The sequence below is a fragment of the Tachyglossus aculeatus genome, chromosome 19 (genome assembly GCF_015852505.1).
Source record: "Tachyglossus aculeatus isolate mTacAcu1 chromosome 19, mTacAcu1.pri, whole genome shotgun sequence".
Lineage (NCBI taxonomy): Eukaryota > Metazoa > Chordata > Mammalia > Monotremata > Tachyglossidae > Tachyglossus > Tachyglossus aculeatus.
In genome coordinates this window covers 31,996,934-32,017,995 of record NC_052084.1, presented here as the reverse complement: position 1 = coordinate 32,017,995, position 21,062 = coordinate 31,996,934, and the positions used below count along the sequence as shown (strand labels likewise).

General features: G+C 42.9%; 1 protein-coding gene across 2 annotated transcripts in view; it reads left to right on the top strand.

The window, feature by feature from the left end:
- Positions 1-21,062, top strand: part of AKIRIN2 (akirin 2) — a 210,366-nt gene that overhangs the window by 182,722 nt on the left and 6,582 nt on the right. Inside the window, exon 1 of one of the 2 annotated variants that reach the window (XM_038761131.1) lies at positions 6,767-7,297. The exons of the other annotated variant lie outside the window; for it this stretch is intronic. Coding sequence (XP_038617059.1) covers positions 7,054-7,297 — 244 coding nt within the window. The 5' untranslated portion in view covers positions 6,767-7,053. Of the gene's footprint in view, positions 1-6,766; positions 7,298-21,062 lie in introns of those variants that run through there. 2 annotated transcript variants of the gene reach the window in all.

Below are 21,062 nucleotides of genomic sequence, written 5' to 3'. Positions count from 1 at the left end.
CAGGTTGGGGAGATATGAGTATTATTTCTAATATGTATTAGAGGCTTGCAATACACAAAGCACAGTGCTAAGCACTAAGGCAATTACAGGAAGCTCAATTCACTCATTCATTCATTCAATCGTATTTATTGAGTGCTTACTGTGTGCAGAGCACTGTACTAAGCGCTTGGGAAGTACAAGTCAGCAACGTATAGAGACTGTCCCTACCCAACAACGGGCTCACAGGACTTCTGGCAAAAAGAGACTCATAAATAGAAAAAACATAAAATGATAACACTGTCGTCAAAATAAAACCTAGCCGTGCAAAGAGCCATTTTTATGTATCCAAGGTAAATGACCGTTACTCTGGATGAGGAGAAGACACTGGTGGCTTTATTTGGTTTATTACTGGGGAGGTGACAAAGTGGATGCCCCCAAAATGCGGGAGCTAGTAAATATTTAGTTCCTATTATGCTGTTAATCAGGACGTTAACTTTCACGCCCACCTTCAATGCTCAGTTGCTTTGATTCATGAAAATCCCTCAGTCTTTGTCTCTCTGTCCAAGGCAGTTAACAACACTTTTTCAGTCTTGCACATAGATGAACCACCCAAATCAGTAGATGTTCAAAACACCTCCACCAATCAATGAGTCAATCAGTGGTTTTTATTGAGTGCTTAAGGTGTGCAAAGCACTGTACTAAGCGCTTGGGAGAGTACAGCACAATAGAAGCGATGCCAACCCATCCCTCCTTTAGCTATCTTTCAATTCAGGTTCTGCTCAGGGCTCAAGCTTCCCTCAAAATAAATAGGTTTAATGGTGAACTCCAGAAGAAAGCCTCCACTGAGTGACTCCCACCATCCTCAGACATTCCTTAATGATGGCATTTATTAAGCACTTACTATGTGCAAAGCACTGTTCTAAGCACTGGGGAGGTTACAGGGTGATGAGGTTGTCCCACGGGGGGCTCACAGTCTTAATCCTCATTTTACAGATGAGGTAACTGAGGCACGGAGAAGTTAAGTGACTCGGCCAAGGTCACACAGCTCACAATTGGCAGAGCTGGAATTTGAACCCATGACCTCTGACTCCAAAGCCCGTGCTCTTTCCACTGAGCCACGCTGCTTCTTTATAGTTCCTTAGGAACTATTCCTGGGAACTTGACCGATAGGTTAGATCCTATCCATCTTTGCAAGGTTTAGGGGATCTGGGAAGCAGAACCTGGACTAGATATTTGCAGATCCTTCCCTTGTTCTGGGTTTTTAATATCAGCCCATTAGCAGGTTTAACTCTATGCAAAGTCTTATGTAAATGAACTCGCTGTTGTCTGCAGCCTCTCTACTTACCTGCCTTCACAGAATCACTAAATGTTTTCCTTTCCTTTGTTTCCCTTGTATTTTCCTGCGCCGAGCAGTTGCTGTTTCAGAATTAGTGCTCCGCAGCATGAATTATGTTGAGATTTGGTGTGACCAAATTGTAAATTGTTCAGACGCCAAACAAATGTCTCCTAAATTTGAATGCACCCAGGAGAGGCTGCCCTGGTGTTGCACAGCATGAAAAGAAGCTTTCTTTCCAGAGGTTTGTGAGGTGAGGGGGGATGAACAATGAATCAGATAATTCTGTCTTTTTGGAGACTGACGCATCTTTATTTGAGGAAACTTTTTCTTGAACCCGTTACACTAACAAAAACCCCTCCTTTGAACTTGTATGTCTTTCTGTATAAAGCATTCTGCAAAAAGCTTGGAATGGCTGTGGAATCAGTTGCTTAAACATTATTTATAATTCAGAAGAGCCCTTCACGCTCTAGAATGTCTTGGTTTTATGTCCATCAGGGTCATTCACCGTGCTGAATTTCACCGAATTGAAACAGTGATTCATCAGAATCAGTTTGGGTTTGGTGGCTGTTCGGAAAATAGAATGCACACCCAATCTCAATGGTATATTGATACTTTTTTTAATGGCATTTATTAAGCGCTTACTATGTGCAAAGCACTGTTCTAAGCGTTGATTCTGTTTCCTTACATGGCTTCCAGGTCTGTACAGGGTCATTCACCATGCTGAATTTCACTGAATTGAAACAGTGATTCATTAGAATCAGTTTGGGTTTGGTGGCTGTTCGGAAAGTAGAATGCAGACCCAATCTCAATGGTATATTGATACTTTTTTTAATGGCATTTATTAAGCGCTTACTATGTGCAAAGCACTGTTCTAAGCGTTGATTCTGTTTCCTTACATGGCTTCCAGGTCTGTACTTAGAGATGCTTGCTGACTCTGGGTTATGGAAAAACCATTTGAAGTATATCAAGCCTGTGAAAGTATTTAGTATTTAGTATTTAGAAGCGCTTAGTACAGTGCTCTGCACACAGTAAGCGCTCAATAAATACGATTGATTGATTGATTGATTGATTGATTTAGGCTCAAAAAGACTGTTTCTGGGTTTGTTAAGGGTGTTAGACTCATTAGTTATAGTGAGCATTTAGACTTTATGTGACCCGAGTGTGGTTATCAAACTTTTTAATATATGTATATTTTCTTTTTGGCCAATAAAATGAAAATCCACTTCCAATTAGAATGTTAGGGTATTTGGGTCTTCGGGTTTTATTGTTATTTACACTGAATCTCTCTAATAGAACCAATTATTTCTCCTCTTCCTTCATCTTTGGCAACCCCCTTAATAGTTGGGTTATTACTTTTCAAGTAATTGAATCTATGAAAATGTTTAACAAGGCTATAAGTACTCTATTGTCTGTTCAATGGACCATCCAGTCATTTGCTGCCTACTCGAAGGAAAATCAGTTTTTCTTTAGTCTCATGTTTCCAGCTTAATGGACACCATAAATCATTTTAAAGGAGTTAAAGTGGTATCTAACCATAAAGTTCACTATAGTTTACAAATTGTCAAGCTCCTGACTTCATACAGTAGGTTGCCAAACATACACTAAATTTTGGAACTCCTCTAAGGATTGTAGAATTTAGCCCTTAGATGATGATAATAATAATAATAATTGTGGTGATTTGTTAAGCACTTGCTCTGTGCCAGGCACTGTACTGAGCGCTAGGGTAGACACAAGGTAATTGGGTTGGACACAGTTCCTCTTCTACATAGGGCTCACAGTCTTAATCCCCATTTTCCAAATGATGTCACTGAGGCACAGAGAAGTTAAGTGATTTGCCCAAGGTCACACAGCAGACAAGTGGCAGAGTTGCATTTAGAATCCAGGTCCTTCTAACTCCCAGGCCCGTGCTCTGTCCATTAGGCCACACTGCCTCCCTGATGATTAAAAGAACTGGTGCAAACTTAGTACTCTAAGTACTTAGTATTTATCTGTATCGTTTGGTCGTAATCATGTTCTATAGCCTCTTAGTAGAAACTTATTTTTCCTCTGCTCCTCCTCCCCTCCCCATCGCCCCTACTCCCTCTCTCTGCTCTATCCCCTTCCCACAGCACTTGTGTGTATTTGTACTTATTTATTATTCTATTAATTTTATTTTATTCTATTTTATTTTGTTAGTATGTTTGGTTTTGTTCTCTGTCTCCCCCTTTTAGACTGTGAGCCCACTGTTGGGTAGGGACTGTCTCTATATGTTGCCAATTTGTACTTCCCAAGTGCATAGTACAGTGCTCTGCACATAGTAAGCGCTCAATAAATACGATTGATGATGATGATGATGATTAATGATGTGTATATATTTATAATTCTATTCATCTATTTTCATGCTATTGATGCCTGTCTACTTGTTTTGTTGTCTGTCTCCCCCTTATAGACCGTGAGCCCGTTGTTGAGTAGGGACTGTCTCTATCTGTTGCCGAATTGTACTTTCCTTAGTCCAGTGCTCTGCACACAGTAAGCGCTCAATAAATACGATTGAATGAATGAATGAATGAAATACAATTATTACTAGTTTTTTTTTTTTAATCTCTAACAAGACTTTTCTCCCTCTTTGCTCCATTTCTTACCCTCTCTATGGCCTAGTCTGCCCTACGATTGCTGTGTGTATTGGCTTGCTTGTCATTTGTGAAACCCGCTCACAGCCGGGCCCTGAGGGGCCGGGTTCCCCCTCCATAAGAGTGCTTCGACTTCTGCATTCCCCTAGAGAAGCAGCGTGGCTCAGTGGAAAGGGCATGGGCTTTGGAGTCAGAGGTCTTGGGTTCAAATCCCGACTCCACCAATCGTCAGCTGTGTGACTTTGGTCAAGTCACTTGACTTCTCTGTGTCTCAGTTGCCTCCTCTGTAAAATGGGGATTAAACCTGTGAGCCCCCCGTGGGAGAACCTGATCACCTTGTATCTTCCCCAGCGCTTAGAACAGTGCTTTACACATAGTAAGTGCTTAATAAATGCCATTATTATCTGCAAAAGCCCTACTGAGAGCTCACCTCCTTCAGGAGGCCTTCCCAGACTGAGCACCCTCCTTCCTCTCCCCCTCCCCGCAGCACCTGTATATATGTTTGTACAGATTTAATAATAATAATAATGATGGCATTGGGGAAGCAGTGTGGCTCAGTGGAATGAGCACGGGCTTTGGAGTCAGAGGTCGTGGGTTCAAAGCCCTACTGAGAGCTCACCTCCTCCAGGAGGCCTTCCCAGACTGAGCCCCTTCCTTCCTCTCCCCTTCCATCCTCCCCATCTTACCTCCTTCCCTTCCCCACATCACCTGTATATATGTATATATGTTTGTACGTATTTATTACTCTATTTATTTTACTTGTACATATATCTATTCTATTTATTTTATTTTGTCAGTACGTTTGGTTTTGTTTTCTGTCACCCCCCTTCAGACTGTGAGCCCACTGTTGGGTAGGGACTGTCTCTATATGTTGCCAACTTGGACTTCCCAAGCGCTTAGTCCAGTGCTCTGCACACAGTAAGCGCTCAATAAATGCAATTGATGATGACGATGATTTATTTTACTTGTACATATCTATTCTATTTATTTTATTTTGTCAGTATGTTTGGTTTTGTTTTCCGTCTCCCCCTTTCAGACTGTGAGCCCACTGTTGGGTAGGGACTGTCTCTATATGTTGCCAACTTGTACTTCCCAAGCGCTTAGTCCAGTGCCCTGCACACAGTAAGTGCTCAATAAATACGACTGATTGACGGAGTGATTGCAAAGCACTGTCCTAAACGCTGGGGAGGTTACAAGGTGACAGCCTTAATCCCCATTTTCCAGATGAGGTCACCGAGGCCCAGAGAAGTGAGGTGACGTTCATTCATTCATTCATTCATTCATTCAATCGTATTTATTGAGCGCTGTGTGCAGAGCACTGGACTAAGCGCTTGGGAAGTACAGGTTGGCAACATGTAGAGACGGTCCCTACCCAACAGTGGGCTCACAGTCTAGAAGGGGGAGACAGAGAACAAAACCAAACACATTAACAAAATAAAATAAATAGAATAAATATGTACATCTCTGTTGTGTTTTGTTTTTGTTCTCTGGTTTTGTTCTCTGTCTCCCCCTTTTAGACTGTGAGCCCACTGTTGGGTAGGGACTGTCTCTATGTGTTGCCAATTTGTACTTCCCAAGTGCTTAGTCCAGTGCTCTGCACATAGTAAGCGCTCAATAAATACGATTGATGATGATGATGATGATGTACAAATAAAATAGAGTAATAAATACATACAAATATATATAGATGTTTATTATTTATTTATTTATTTATTATTTATTTATTCATTTATTTTACTTGTACATATCTATCCTATTTATTTTATTTTGTTGGTATGTTTGGTTTTGTTCTCCGTCTCCCCCTTTTAGACTGTGAGCCCACTGTTGGGTAGGGACTGTCTCTATGTGATGCCAATTTGTACTTCCCAAGCGCTTAGTCCAGTGCTCTGCACATAGTAAGCGCTCAATAAATACGATTGATGATGATGATGATGATGTACAAATAAAATAGAGTAATAAATACATACAAACATATATAGATGTTTATTATTTATTTATTTATTTATTTTACTTGTACATATCTATCCTATTTATTTTATTTTGTTGGTATGTTTGGTTTTGTTCTCTGTCTCCCCCTTTTAGACTGTGAGCCCGCTGTTGGACAGGGACTGTCTCTATCTGTTGCCAATTTGTACTTCCCAAGCGCTTCGTCCAGTGCTCTGCACCTAGTAGGCGCTCAATAAATACGATTGATGATGATGATGTACAAATAAAATAGAGTAATAAATACATACAAACACAGATAGATATATACAGGTGCTGTGTCAACAACTGCTTCTACAGTCGAATCCATAAAGGAGCTTTTAATACAGTTAAGGTCAGGGACTGTCTCTATGTGATGCCAATTTGTACTTCCCAAGCGCTTAGTACAGTGCTCTGCACATAGTAAGCGCTCAATAAATACGATTGATTGATTGATTGATTAAGGTCCAGAATTTTACAGGAGGAGTGAAGGAGAGTCACACAGCTGCCAAGTGGAGGGATTTGAACCCACGACCCCCGCCTCCTCTTGGGTAGGGACTGTCTCTATGTGTTGCCAATTTGTACTTCCCCAGCGCTCAGTACAGTGCTCTGCACATAGTAAGCGCTCAATAAATATGATTGATTGATTTTTTCCAACCGAGCCGGTGGAGGGGGATTTAAATTCCACCCCGGAAGTGGCGGGCGCGGCGCGGTGGCCGACGGGATTTGAAGTCCCGCCGGGCCCCCGGCTCCAGTCCCGCGGGGGGCGGTCGGACTACAACTCCCGGCGTGCCCCGCTCCCGGCGCACGCGCGTCCGGCCGCCGGCTTCGAAGCGGCGGCGCTGTGATCGACGCCATATTGAGGCCGGCGGAGGAGACGGGAGGGCTCGCCGTCCGCCATCGCCTCGTAATCCCTCGGCATCGGCCTCATCCCGCCTCTTCCCGCCCCGGTTTCGGCGCGGGGAGGTCCGGCGCCCCGTCCCGGGTCCGCGGGGGGCGGTTTGGCGGCGTCCCGGCGGAGGGATTGGCCGGGAGGGGCGGCTGACGACACAAGCGTCGACGCCGGCGGTCGCCTCGTCCTGAGGCGGCGGCGGCGGCGGTGGGGGTTGTCCTCCTCCCGTCCTCCCCTTCCCCTTCCCCTTCCCCTCATCCCGTCCCTCGGCCGCCATGGCGTGCGGGGCCACCCTCAAAAGGACTCTGGATTTCGACCCGCTGCTGAGCCCGGCGTCCCCGAAGCGGCGGCGCTGCGCGCCCTTGTCGGCCCCGGCCTCCTCGTCCTCGCCCTCCTCCTCGTCGTCGTCGTCGTCCCTCGCCGCCGCCGCCGCCTCCTTCTCGTCCTCCTTCTCGCCGAGGAAATACCTCCGGATGGAGCCGTCCCCCTTCGGCGACGTCTCCTCCCGCCTCACCACAGGTGGGCCTCCTTTCAATCAATCAATCAATCAATCGTATTTATTGAGCGCTTACTGTGTGCAGAGCACTGGACTAAGCGCTTGGGAAGTCCAAGTTGGCAACGTCTAGAGACAGTCCCTCCCTCACAGTCTAAAAGGGGGAGACGGAGAACAAAACCGAACGTACTGTCAAAATAAAATAAATAGAATAGATACGGACAAGTAAAATAAATCATCATCATCAATCGTATTTATTGAGCGCTTACTGTGTGCAGAGCACTGGACTAAGCGCTTGGGAAGTCCAAGTTGGTAACATATAGAGACAGTCCCTACCCAACGTTGGGCTCACAGTCTAAAAGGGGGAGACGGAGAACAAAACCGAACATACTAATAAAATAAATAGAATAGATATGTACAAGTAAAATAAATCATCATCATCATCATCATCAATCGTATTTATTGAGCGCTTACTATGTGCAGAGCACTGGACTAAGCGCTTGGGAAGTCCAAGTTGGCAACATCTAGAGACAGTCCCTACCCAACGTTGGGCTCACAGTCTAAAAGGGGGAGACGGAGAACAAAACCGAACATACTGACAAAATAAAATAAATAGAATAGATACGGACAAGTAAAATAAATCACTATCATCATCATCAATCGTATTTATTGAGCGCTTACTGTGTGCAGAGCACTGGACCAAGCGCTTGGGAAGTCCAAGTTGGCAACATCTAGAGACGGTCCCTACCCAACGTTGGGCTCACGGTCTAAAAGGGGGAGACGGAGAACAAAACCGAACATACTAACAAAACAAAATAAATAGAATAGATATGTACAAGTAAAATAAATAAATAGAGTAATAAATATGTACAAACATATATACAGGTATATATATATTTCATTCATCACCATCATCAATCGTATTTATTGAGCGCTTACTATGTGCAGAGCACTGGACTAAGCGCTTGGGAAGTCCAAGTTGGCAACGTCTAGAGACAGTCCCTACCCAACGGCGGGCTCACAGTCTAAAAGGGGGAGACGGAGAACAAAACCGAACATACTGACAAAATAAATAGAATAGATATGTACAAGTAAAATAAATAGAGTAATAAATATGTACATACATATATACAGGTGATACATATATACAGGTATATATATATTTCATTCATCATCATCATCATCAATCGTATTTATTGAGCTCTTGCTATGTGCAGAGCACTGGACCAAGCGCTTGGGAAGTACAAATTGGCAACATATACAGTCCCTACCCAACAGTGGGCTCACAGTTGGGCTCACAAATGCCATTATTATTATTGTGAGCCCACTGTTGGGTAGGGACTGTCTCTATATGTCGCCAATTTGTACTTCCCAAGCGCTTAGTACAGTGCTCCGCACATAGTAAGCGCTCAATAAATACGATTGATGATGATGATGATGATTCATATTTGCTCTTCCGTTTATAATAATAATAATGATAGCATTTATTAAGCGCTTACTACGTGCAAAGCACTGTTCTGAGCCCCCTCCTTTCACTCATATTTGCTTCTCCGTTTATAATAATAATAGCATTTATTAATCGCTTACTACGTGCAAAGCCTGTTCTAAGCGCTGGGGAGGTTACAAGGTCATCAGGTTATCCCCCGGGGGGGCTCACAGTCTTCATTTCCATTCTACGGATGAGGGAACTGAGGCTCAGAGAAGTGAAGTGACTTGCCCAAGGTCACACAGCAGACGCGTGGTGGAGCTGGGATTCGAACCCATGACCTCTGACTCCAAAGCCCGGGCTCTTTCCACTGCTTCCCTAAGCGCTTATTATGTGCAAAGCACTGTTCTAAGCGCTGGGGAGGTTACAAGGTGATGGGGTTGTCCCACTGGGGACTCACAGTCTTAAACCCCATTTTCCAGATGAGGGAACTGAGGCACAGAGAAGTGCCTTCCCTTCCCCACAGCACCTGTATATATGTATATATGTTTGTACATATTATTTATTTTACTTGTATATATCTATTCTATTTATTTTGTTAGTATGGTTTTGTTCTCTGTCTCCCCCTACTTGACTGTGAGCCCACTGTTGGGTAGGGACCGTCTCTATATGTTGCCAACTTGTACTTCCTAAGCGCTTAGTACAGTGCTTTGCACACAGTAAGCGCTCCATAAATACGATTGAATGAATGAATGAATAATAATAATAATAGCGTTTATTAAGCGCTTACTATGTGCAAAGCACTGTTCTAAGCGCAGGGGAGGTTGCAAGGTGATCGGGTTGTTCCACTGGGGACTCACAGTCTTAAACCCCATTTTCCAGATGAGGTAACTGAGGCACAGAGAAGTGCCTTCCCTTCCCCACAGCACCTGTATATATGTTTGTACATATTTATTACTCTACTTATTTATTTTACTTGTACATATCTATTCTATTTATTTTATTCTGTTAGTATGTTTGGTCTTGTTCTCTGTCTCACCCTTCTAGACTGTGAGCCCACTGTTGGGTAGGGACTGTCTCTATGTGTTGCCAGTTTGTACTTCCCAAGCGCTTAGTACAGTGCTCTGCACACAGTAAGCGCTCAATACGATTGATTGATTGATTGATTAAGTGACTTGCCCAAAGTCACACAACTGGCAACTGGCGGAGCCGGGATTTTATCTTGTCAAAACGTTCCGTTGTCTGCCTCCCCCCCTTCTCGACTGCGAGCCCGCCGCAGGGTAGGGACCGTCCCTAGATGTTCATTCAGTCGTATTTCAATCAATCAATCAGTCAATCGTATTTATTGAGCGCTTACTGTGTGCAGAGCACTGGACTGAGCGCTTGGGAAGGCCAAGTTGGCAACACATAGAGACGGTCCCTACCCAACAGTGGGCTCACAGTCTAGAAGGGGGAGACAGAGAACAAAACCAAACATATTAACAAAATAAAATAAATAGAATAGATATGTATAAGTAAAATAAATAGAGTAATAAATACGCATAACCATATATACAGGTGCTGTGGGGAAGGGAAGGAGGTAAGGCGGGGGGGGGGAGCAGCGTTGCCAATGGAAAGAGCCACTTAATAATAATAATGGTGGCATTTACTAAGCGCTTACTATGTGCAAAGCACTGTTCTAAGCTGTGGGGGAGGTTACAAGGGGATCAGGTTGTCCCCCGGGGGGCTCACAGTCTTCATTCCCAGTTTACAGATGAGGTAACTGAGGCCCAGAGAAGTGAAGTGACTTGCCCAAAGTCACACAGCTGACAATTGGCGGAGCTGGGATTTGAACCCGTGACCTCTGACTCCAAAGCCCGGGCTCTTTCCACTGAGCCACGCTGCTTCTCTCTAGATGTTCATTCAGTCGTATTTCAGTCAATCGATCGTATTTATTCCCAAGCGCTTAGTCCAGTGCTCTGCGCACAGTAAGCGCTCAATAAATACAATTGATGATGATGATGATGATTGAGCGCTTGCTGTGTGCAGAGCACTGGACTAAGCGCTTGGGAAGTACAAATTGGCAACACATAGAGGCGGTCCCTACCCAACAGTGGGCTCACAGTCTAGAAGGGGGAGACAGAGAACAAAACATATTAACAAAATAAAATAAATAGAATAGATATATACAAGTAAAATAAATAAATAGAGTAATAAATGTGCACAAGCATATATACAGGCGGGGGGGATGGAGAAGGGGAGGAGGGGGGGATTGTTCATTCAGTCGTATTTGTGGAATGAAACATGAGAAGCAGCGTGGCTCAATGGAAAGAGCCACTTGTACTTCCCAAGCGCTTAGTACAGTGCTCTGCACACAGTAAGCGCTCAATAAATACGATTGAATGAATGAATGAATGAAGAGCCCGGGCTTGGGAGTCAGAGGTCATGGGTTCAAATCCCGGCCTCACCAATTGTCAGCTGGGTGACTTTGGGCAAGTCACTGCACTTCTCTGGGCCTCAGTTCCCTCATCTGTAAAATGGGGATGAAGACTGGGAGCCCCACGTGGGGCAATCTGATCACCTTGTATCCTCCCCAGCGCTTAGAACAGTGCTTTGCACATGGTAAGCGCTTAACAAATGCCGTCGTCATCATCATCATCATTATTTATGGAGTGCTTACCGTGTGCAGAGCACTGGACTAAGTGCTTGGGAAGTACAAGTTGGCAACATAGAAAGACGGTCCCTACCCAACAGTGGGCTCACAGTCTAGAAGAAGTCTACTATTTACTACATATTTACTCTTCTGTTTATTTTACTAATACGTTTTGTTGTCCGTCTTCCCTTTCTTGACTGCGAGCCCCCTGTTGGGTAGGGACCGCCTCTATATGTTCATTCAATCGTATTTATTGAGCGCTTACTGTGTGCAGAGCACTGTACCAAGCGCTTGGGAAGTACAAGTTGGCAACGTATACAGATGTTCATTCATTCATTCAATCGTATTTATTGAGCTTTTACTGTGTGCAGAGCACTGTACTAAGCGCTTGGGAAGTACAAGTTGGCAACAGAGACGGTCCCTACCCAACAGCGGGCTCACGGTCTAGAAGGGGGAGGCAGACGACAAAACAAAACATATTAACAAAATAAAATAAATAGAATAAATATGTACAAATAAAATAAGTAGATAGAGTAATAAATATGTACAAGCATATATACATATTGCCAACTTGTACTTCCCAATCGCTTAGCACTTGAGTGAGGGCTCAATAATAATAATGGCATTTATTAAGCGCTTACCATGTGCAAAGCACTGTTCTAAGCGCCGGGAGGGGTACAAGGTGATCAGGTTGTCCCACGGGGGGCTCACAGTCTTCATCCCCATTTTACAGATGAGGAAACTGAGGCCCAGAGAAGTGAAGTGACTTGCCCAAAGTCACACAACTGACAAGTGGCAGAGCTGGGATTCGAACCCATGACCTCTGACTCCAAAGCCCGGGCTCTTTCCACTGAGCCACGCAATAAATAACGATTGAATGAACGAATGAAATTCAGTCCTGTTTAGCGAGCGCTTCTGGTGTGCAGAGCACTGTGCTAAACGCTCGGGAGAATACAAGTCGGCAACGTCGAGAGATGGTCCCTCCCCCAAACGAGCCCGCAGTCTAGTAGGGGGAGACAAACAAAACATGTAGACAGGTGTCAAAACCATCAGAATAAATAGAATTAGAGCTGTAGGCTCATCATTAACAGAATAGTAAATATACAGGTAAAAAAGTAATAATAATCGTAATGATGGGTTTTGTTAAGTGCTTACTATGTGCAACGTGCTGTTCTAAACAACAGGGAGGCTACAAGGTGATCAGGTTGTCCCACGTGGGGCTCACAGTCTTAATCCCCATTTTGCAGATGAGGTAATTGCGGCACAGAGAAGTTAAGTGACTTGCCCAAAGTCACACAGCTGACAATTGATGGAGCCGGGATTTGAACCCATGACCTCTGACTCCCAAACCCGTGCTTTTTCCCAGTGAGCCATGCTGAAATCTGTATGAGTGTATATGACTGCTGTGGGGAGGGGAAGGAGGTAGGGTGTGGGGGGAGGAGGAGAGGAAAAAGGGGGCTCAGTCTGGGAAGGCTTCCTGGAGGAGGTGACCTCTAACCCCATCTTTTCCCGGGTCGTGGGTTCTAAACCCCACCGCTGGGTGACCTTGGGCCAGTCGCTTCAGGTCTCTGGGCCTTGCTTCCACACTGTAGTATGGGTTCAGTCTTTATCCCGACCCCTTCTTAACTAACCTCTTCTAAAGTAGGGACCGTCTCTCCCTGTTGCCGTATAATAATAATGTTAATAAAGGCATTTATTAAGCGCTTACTATGTACAAATCACTGTTCTAAGAACTGGGGAGGTTACAAGGTGATCAGGTTGTCCCATGGGGGGGCCCACAGTCTTCATCCCCATTTTACAGATGAGGGAACTGAGGCCCAGAGAAGCAAAGTGACTTGCTCAGAGTCACACAGCTGACAAGTGGCGGAGCCAGGATTTGAACCTATGACCTCTGACTGCTAGGGTTGTGCTCTTTCCACTGAGCCACGCTGCTTCCCAGGTTGTGGGTTCTAATCCCCGCCACTGTGTGACCCCGGGCCAGTCGCTTCACCTCTCTGGGCCTCGCTTCCACACTGTACTACGGGCTCAGTCTTAATCCCAACCCCTTCTTAACCTCTTCTAGAGTAGGGACCATCTTTGTTGCCGAATTGTACTTCCCAAGCACCTGGTCCAGTGCTCTGCACACAGTCAGCGCTCAATAAATACGATGGAATGAATGAAGCTGGAAAATGGGGGTTCATTCATTCTATCGAATTTATTGAGTGCCTAAGCATTCCGAATATCTCGTGTCTGCCCCAGCGCTTAGAACAGTGACTGGCACATAGTAAGCGCTTAACAAATGCCATTATTATTAGTATTCACGTCTTTGTGCCTCGCTTCCCTCACCTGTAAAATGGGGATTGACTGTGAGCCCTATGTAGGACTGGGACTCTCCAGCCCGAATATCTCGTGCCTCCCTACTACCCCAGCGCTTAGAGCAGTGCCTGGCACTTAGAAAGCGCCTAACAAATACCATAACTATGATTATCGAGCGCTTACTGTGCGCAGAGCACTGTACTAAGAGGTTGGGAAAGCACAATGCAGCAGTAGAGGGGGACAGTCCCTGCCCACCACGAGCTCACAGGCCGGAGTCGTGGGGGAGACACAGCAGTACAAACATATCGAATTGTGTTTTCCAAGCGCTTAGTACAGTGTTCTGCACATAGTAAGCACTCAGTAAATATGAATGAATATCAATAAAATGACGATCCAGCTCCCTTGTCCGGGGTTGCTGGGGTGAGGGTCCCTTTTTCGTTGTAATTCGTCCCTGGAGTCACAGTAGCGGAGAGGGAGGGAGATGGGGCGCATCCCGGCCAGAATGGGCTGGTTTGGGGTGACGGGGAGAGGGAGCCAGCTCCCGGCCCCGTCATCCATCACCCCCAGTTGGGCCGAGTCAAAATGGGCCTCCGAGCAGAAATAAAAGAGACCCCAGGGTACGGTAACCCGAGGGTCGAGACCAATCGGCCTTAGGACCTGAGTCTATTTTTGCATTTAGTCTCGAAACGCTTCCTAAAATGAAATACCTTTGGAATTCCAGTCGGTGGTTTGAAAGCTCTGTGTGTCCCCCCCATCTCTTCCCTGCCCCCTCCACCCTTTGGCACACGGCCGTGGGACTGGGATTATTGTGGGGCTGAGGAATGAAACGTACTTCCTTTGTGTATAGGATGCAAAGGTTTTGTGTCCAGGCCTTGGATTTAAAGCCCTGGGTGGTAATATGACAGGGTCTGTGATGGACAGATCAAACCTTTTCGTAGCCTCTGTTAAGCGAACGTCCAATTACTGTTCGTCTTTTGTTAGCGAGGTGCCTTCAATTTGATCTCGTTCCCGAATCCTGAGTGGACAGTATGCAATTCAAATTCTGCTTTCATTTTTAGTGCTTGGTTTTTCTTATTTCTGTAAATGCCGTGCGCCCTCTGTAAATACCTTAAGGCTTATCTTTAATGCTTGCAGAATCGGTATTCGAAGGTCGTAGTTTAAGGAAGCGGGTTATTATCGGGAATAAAATAATGCGTTGTGCTTAGAGTAGTAGTTCAATTTAGTAAATTTCTCTACTCCTGAAAAAGAATCCTGAAAGATTGTAGCTCAGCACAGTCCCCAGAAATGTAGTGCCAAATACCCCTCTCTATACGGTTGTTCATCTCCTTGCTCTAAAAGGAGAGTATTAATCTTATCACTTGAGCTGGATATTGCTATTGAAAACTGGAAAATCTAGGCTTTAATACATATTTAATGGAAGTGCATTTTTAAAACGCTGTGCCTAACAAGCAACAGATTTTAATCACAAGGGAAAAATTAAAATTTATAGACAGTTTTAAAAAAATAACATAGCTTAATGCCAAAGTGATCTTTTCCTCATGTCCCTTGAGGCAAAATTTGATAATGGTAAATGATATTGAACATATGTTGGACTGACATCACCTTTCACCTTTTCCCCCCACTTAGGATAACTTATTTGAAAGAATTGATTCCATAATAGTAAGGATGTGTAATTACTATAATTTAATAAACTTTAGCAATGACTAATGGAGGTGAGAAGGTCTCACCTCAGACCTGTGTAGATAATTAGTAGCTGGCCGATAGCCATGAAAACACTAAAAAATACATTCACTTTGATCCAAATTCGTATAACTTTCCAGTTACTTCAAAATGAAACCCTAACAGGCAGAGTGTGCTCCTTGATGATTATCTGTGAAGCTGATACATATAATCAGTTGATGTGTATTATAAAAAATTTTTGAGTCATGGCATTGTGAATGTTTTGATTTTTCACATCCAGGGCAAAAATATAATTATTTTTAACTGCATCCAGTATAGACATGTTATTTTCCAGGGAAAGAACGTCTGAAACTCAGTATTGATAGCTCTGCATTTGTGCTTACACACCAAAAATGACCTTTGAATTTTTATCACCGTCTGAGCAGTTTCTTTAAAAATACAACAACCAAAAAACCCCCCTAATTGGGGGTTGTATGCACAAGCCATTGTTTATTAGGCCTGTTCTGTCACAGGGTTTGAAAAGCTGTTGTCATTGTGTCATAATGCATTCAGCCTCGGATGTCAAGTGTTGTCAAGACAGGTTGTTAGGTCACAAGTTCCAGTGACTGTATCAGCCAGTTTCCATTTTTCCGTCTATTGGTGTTTTCTAATGCAGCCTGAGAGGGTTTCAGTGAGGCCCAAGTAAAACCTTCCGTGGAAATGGGGTTTGGGGCGAAGAAGGGAGGAATAATGCTTGGAAACAGTAGTTGGCCTAATAACAAATATTCAAGGAGTCTGAGAATTGTTTTTTTATTTTTATTATCTTTCTACTCTGGAAAACAAGAGCCCGGAACCTATTCTGAAAGAACTAAATTATTTTTTAAGACTTTCTTCCTCCAGCTTGTGACCCAAGTTACGAAATGTGAAGTTTTCATTATTGTCCAGATAACTTTTTCACAAGACAAATAGAAAAATGCCACAGAAGATAATTTTCAAGATTTACAAGTTGGGTGTTGTAGCGTAAATACAGAACTCCCAAAATTGTGAAACAAAACCTTGAAAATATTTCTGCTAACAAAAAAAAACCACTTTAAAATGTGTGAATCATAAGTTTAGACAGGGCCTGCACAAGATGGCATCCATTCATTTTGGGGACTTCCTGAGAAGTCGTCACCGTCTCTGGTAACTTGTCGCAATGCTTATCGAGTAAAGGTGAGAACATTGAGCCTGCTCTTTTATGAGTGGTGTTAGTCATTGAAGCACAGTTTCCTCAGATTGCTAGTCCAGCTCCGCTTTGCTAGATTGAGTGTATCAGAATGTAGTTGCTGGAGTAATTTTATAGTTTCTTTTTAAATGTCCATGAAAATTGGAAACATGCAGTTTGTGAATGGTGATGGGGTTTACAGAAACATAGATGGTGCCTTGGCCATTGACGCATTCTTGTAAACTGAGACACCAGCTGGTTTAAATTAAGTATAAATGGTTCTAGGCAAACAAATGAGTTGTCTGTTGGAAGAGGAAGAATCCTATTTCAGATGAAATTTATATTGAACAGGAGTGTTTTAATATTTTGTGGTTATTTAGACAGCTGTGAAGTTACTTCTAGCTTCTCAGTGGATTTGGCAAGTAAGCAGTATTTAATGGTCTCCATTCTTTGTGTGGATTTTGTACCTGGCATTTATTTTATGACTCCTGCTTTGTGCCGCTACATCAAATATTTCATGAATGTATGAATTATGCATTTTTTTTCTAAAACAGTCCAGCTTCTGCTCTTATAATGCCATGTGCAGCTGGCACAAAGAAACAGTTTAGTGCTTGGATGTTAAACAGTAGTTAAGACAGATGTACTTGGACATGGCAACTATTAGGATCAGCGAAAGGCTCAAGTTTGCTCTTCTGTGATAGTATGAGTGTACTCTAGTGGATAGGAGAAATTGGTTTCCTTTGCTAGATCTCTTTATTAACAGATAGATTTACTTGGATAAACTAAATGCTACCTCAGGCGCACTGGTCCTGTAGGTAGAAACAAACCCTCAGGAAAAAAAATATTATGAGGGGTTTTTTTTTATTATTATTACTTTGACAAGGTGGCTTTTGTTTGGGAGGCTCAGAGTAGTGCAATTGACTAGCAAGCATTTTTGCATTTGAAACTTTTCTTCAATGCCAGTGAGAGAGTGCACGGAGAGATTGGTTGAGCAAATTTACCTATTTTGGAGAAGGACGTAATTAAGATTTGGATTTGTCGTAGTACCTATTTATTACTGGTTTTTTCCTATTTCAGTTCACAGTTAATTTCCATTTGTAGGTGGCATTTTAAGTTGGGTTAAAGTTGAAGTTCTAGTGTCTCAGTTGCGGAGTCCTAGATTCCTTTTTATAGAAAAGGTTGCAGTTTGTATTCTGTGCGGGGCACACTTTGCATTTTGAGAGAGAGTTGAATGATAGTAAATAAGATATTTTTTCAGCTTCGATCCAGAAAGTGCGTTTTTTAAACATGAAAATCTTAAGGGTGATAGAATAATCTGGAATGCCCCCTGAGTGTTCTCACGTAGAAATATATGGTGATCTGGTGGCTTAAATTTTACCTACATAAATTCTACTCCAGTTGGCATTTACAGAGGCTGATAACTGGAAATTGTTTAAGGTCTCTGGGTGGGAGTCACCCTAATAGAAGTTGCCTTTCCCATTCTATGAGAAGAATATTGGTTGTGAGTAGTTGCCCAAAGAATGGACTAAAGATTCCTGTGCTTATTAAGTGTGAAGCATTACTAAGTGTTTGGAGAGTACAATATAAACAAGACACATTCATTGCTCTCGGAAAACACACAATCTGATGGCGGAGATGTGAAAATTATTTTCAAACCAAGAGTAGTATGGTATAGCAGGAATTAGTTCAGCTATTTGAGAGTAAAACAGAAGAAAAGTCATTGAATAACCAATGAAAAGCCAAATTAAAAAATACATATGTACCTAAGTGCTAAAGGTGGCTGGTGGGTCGTGGGAAAAAAGGAAGCGACTAAAATATGTACGTATACCAGGCAACACTTGCAGGTTTTGCTATTACATGCAGAACATTTCATCCTCCTCAGTATTTTTCAGCTCATCCTACCATTTTACTTAGTTCTTTGAGCAATTTGGTTCTTGACAATCTAATGTTATTTCTGTATTGGCCTTCTGGTCAGGCCAGAAGTTGATCTCCTGCCCTGGTCACTCGAGTCAAAATTAAGAAGATTAGCATGCCCATGAAGGGGACCAGGCAGCTTTACAAATCGCCCCCCCCACCACCCCTCCAAAAAAAGGCATGCTCAAATTTACAGTGGGTCATATTAAGTAGAATCTACCAGGATCTCAATTTGGGCACTTCCTTTGTTCCACTGTTTTAAAGGATGAGAAATCATCCATCACCAGCAGTAGATACAAGAAAAATCTGGTTCTTTTGCTATTTTTAATTCAGCAAAAGCTTAGTGTTTCTGAATACTAACAGGATTCTAACCTTGCCTTAGGCTAGGCCTAATTTCCAGACGAATGGCTTGTGCTTGACACAGGCATGATGGTGTTGACTTAGGTCTACTGCCATTTTTCTTGGCTTTGTTTTTCAGGCAAGCAGATTTGTGATCCAGGCTCACCTGGAACAGATAGCATTTAAAACATTTTCTTAGCCTTGATATATAAAATGCACTGGTTTCCTTTTAATTCCCGATGGATGTTTATCCATGTTACAGTAATTGGTACCTTTGGCAACTTTAGCAGTGAGGATTGGAATAGGTATGCTGGCTGAATCATCCTTTGTAACCCTAGAGCTGAAGCGATTCCAGGTCAGAGTTGAGACATGCTATCAGGCTAGGTTTGGGAATCTGCTTCAGCCTGCAAAGTGTATGTATGCTGCTTTTTAGCTCAGTGGTCATATTAAGGTTGTTGACCCAGCACTTCCCATTGCTGTTAAATGACTCTTAAAGAGCACCGTCTTTCAAAACGAAAACCAAAATAAATGTTGTGGGTTTGGAGGTGGGTTAAAGAGCAAGAGCATTTTTTTTTTTCATCAAACACTGTAATGAAAAGACATTTCTATCTGAGGCAAGAGAAATAGACAATGCAGTGGAATTGGCTTTTCTTGGGGGGTCTTGAAGATTTTTGAAGGTCACCCACTCTTTTTCTGCCCATCAAATATAATAAAAAGAATGATGCTGTCTTGCATTCTCCTATTTATTTAACTTTCAGGAAAATATCTTCCTGTCTGAAGCAGAGGTGCATGAGATTAATTACTGCAGGCAGGGTAGCCAAAGGCCGAAATCCAAATGTTACTCTACAGAATTGTGTTCAGTTTTGGATCCTTATTGGTTTTTGACAATTGCAATTTAGATGATAAAGCACTCAGGCAGAGAAAATGTCAGTGCTGGGGATTGTCTTTTATTTCTAACTGATTTAGTGTGTTGCCCAATTATATAAATCTATAAATGTTTCCAGAGGTATAAGCCTCATTATAAATTGAAAAATAAACAGAACCCATCCTGTCTGAGGCTCACCTTGTGAATATTAACCCAAGAAACATTTCCCAACAAGAGCCTAGAAATTGATGGAGGTAGGGCTCACAGGATCAACAAGTATTAATTCAAGCATCCATTAACTTCTGGTTAAGGTGTCTTGGAACTGGCTCTATTTGGGGCCTTTAGGCAGCGTACTCTAAAAACAGGACCACATCATTGGGCAGAGCTCTGCAGGGTTGCCTCACACCAGCAATACCATACCCTAAAGGTAGCACTATTTGTGGCCAAAATACGTTGGGCCGTGCAACCGGGAAAATGTATGTATTCTGGCTATTTTGAATTGCAGCTGTAAGCCACTGGGCATCCTGAGCACATACAGAGTTTATCTTGGGAATTTAAGTGACACCAGTCTGGTGTGAGATGGTTCTGAGAATCTCTTTCCTACACTGTTATGGGATTTAGGAAGGCCTGCAAGTTTCAGCTAACTATTCTGAAACCTTTTGCCATTCGAGAAGGTAATGAAATGTGGCAGGGGATATTCACTAGTCTCTGCCACATTTCAGTACCTCCTCGTTTGTTGCAAAGCATTGTGTTATCTCATTTGGAAAATTTTGCAGGTAGGGTACTTTCAAGTGATGAGCTTTCATGCAGAGGGCAGAATTGCCAGGATAGCTGCTGAAAGATAGCAAGAGTTGAGCAAATATGAAAGGGGCAGAACTGGTAAGAATTTGCAGCTGGAGCAACTTCCATTATATATCTTGAAGGCTTTTGAAAGTCACCCACTCCTTTTCTGAATAAAGTAGAATGCCCAGCAAATATAATAAAAAGAATGATGCTGCCTTGCATTCTCCTATTTATGTCCAAAGTTGCAACATTATCTCTTCATTTCTATCAACTACTTAAGGTTCAAGCTAGAACAGCACCAAATCAGGCTAAGGCTTAAGGGAACAAGTGCATAGGCCACACAGAAGGGAGAGTTTAGACAGTTAATTGAGGGCTTAGTTGGGCATCGTTTGAGACTGGAGAGGATAATATAGGACTGACTTTAAAACATTTATCAGCATATGTGTTTTTATAAACTTGTAATCAATTAATAGTTTTGAAAGTGAATGAAATTAGCAGCATTTAAAACTCATCTGGCACAAATTGTTACCCAGAGCTAGGGGAGTAGTGGCTTGAAGTCCATTGGTGGGCTCCAACTACTTTATACTTTTTTTTTCTCTTGGAAGCTTAAATGCCTACTGAAAAGTTACTAAAAAAAAAAAAAACCCTTTTACAAAGCCTTAAATCAGAATCCT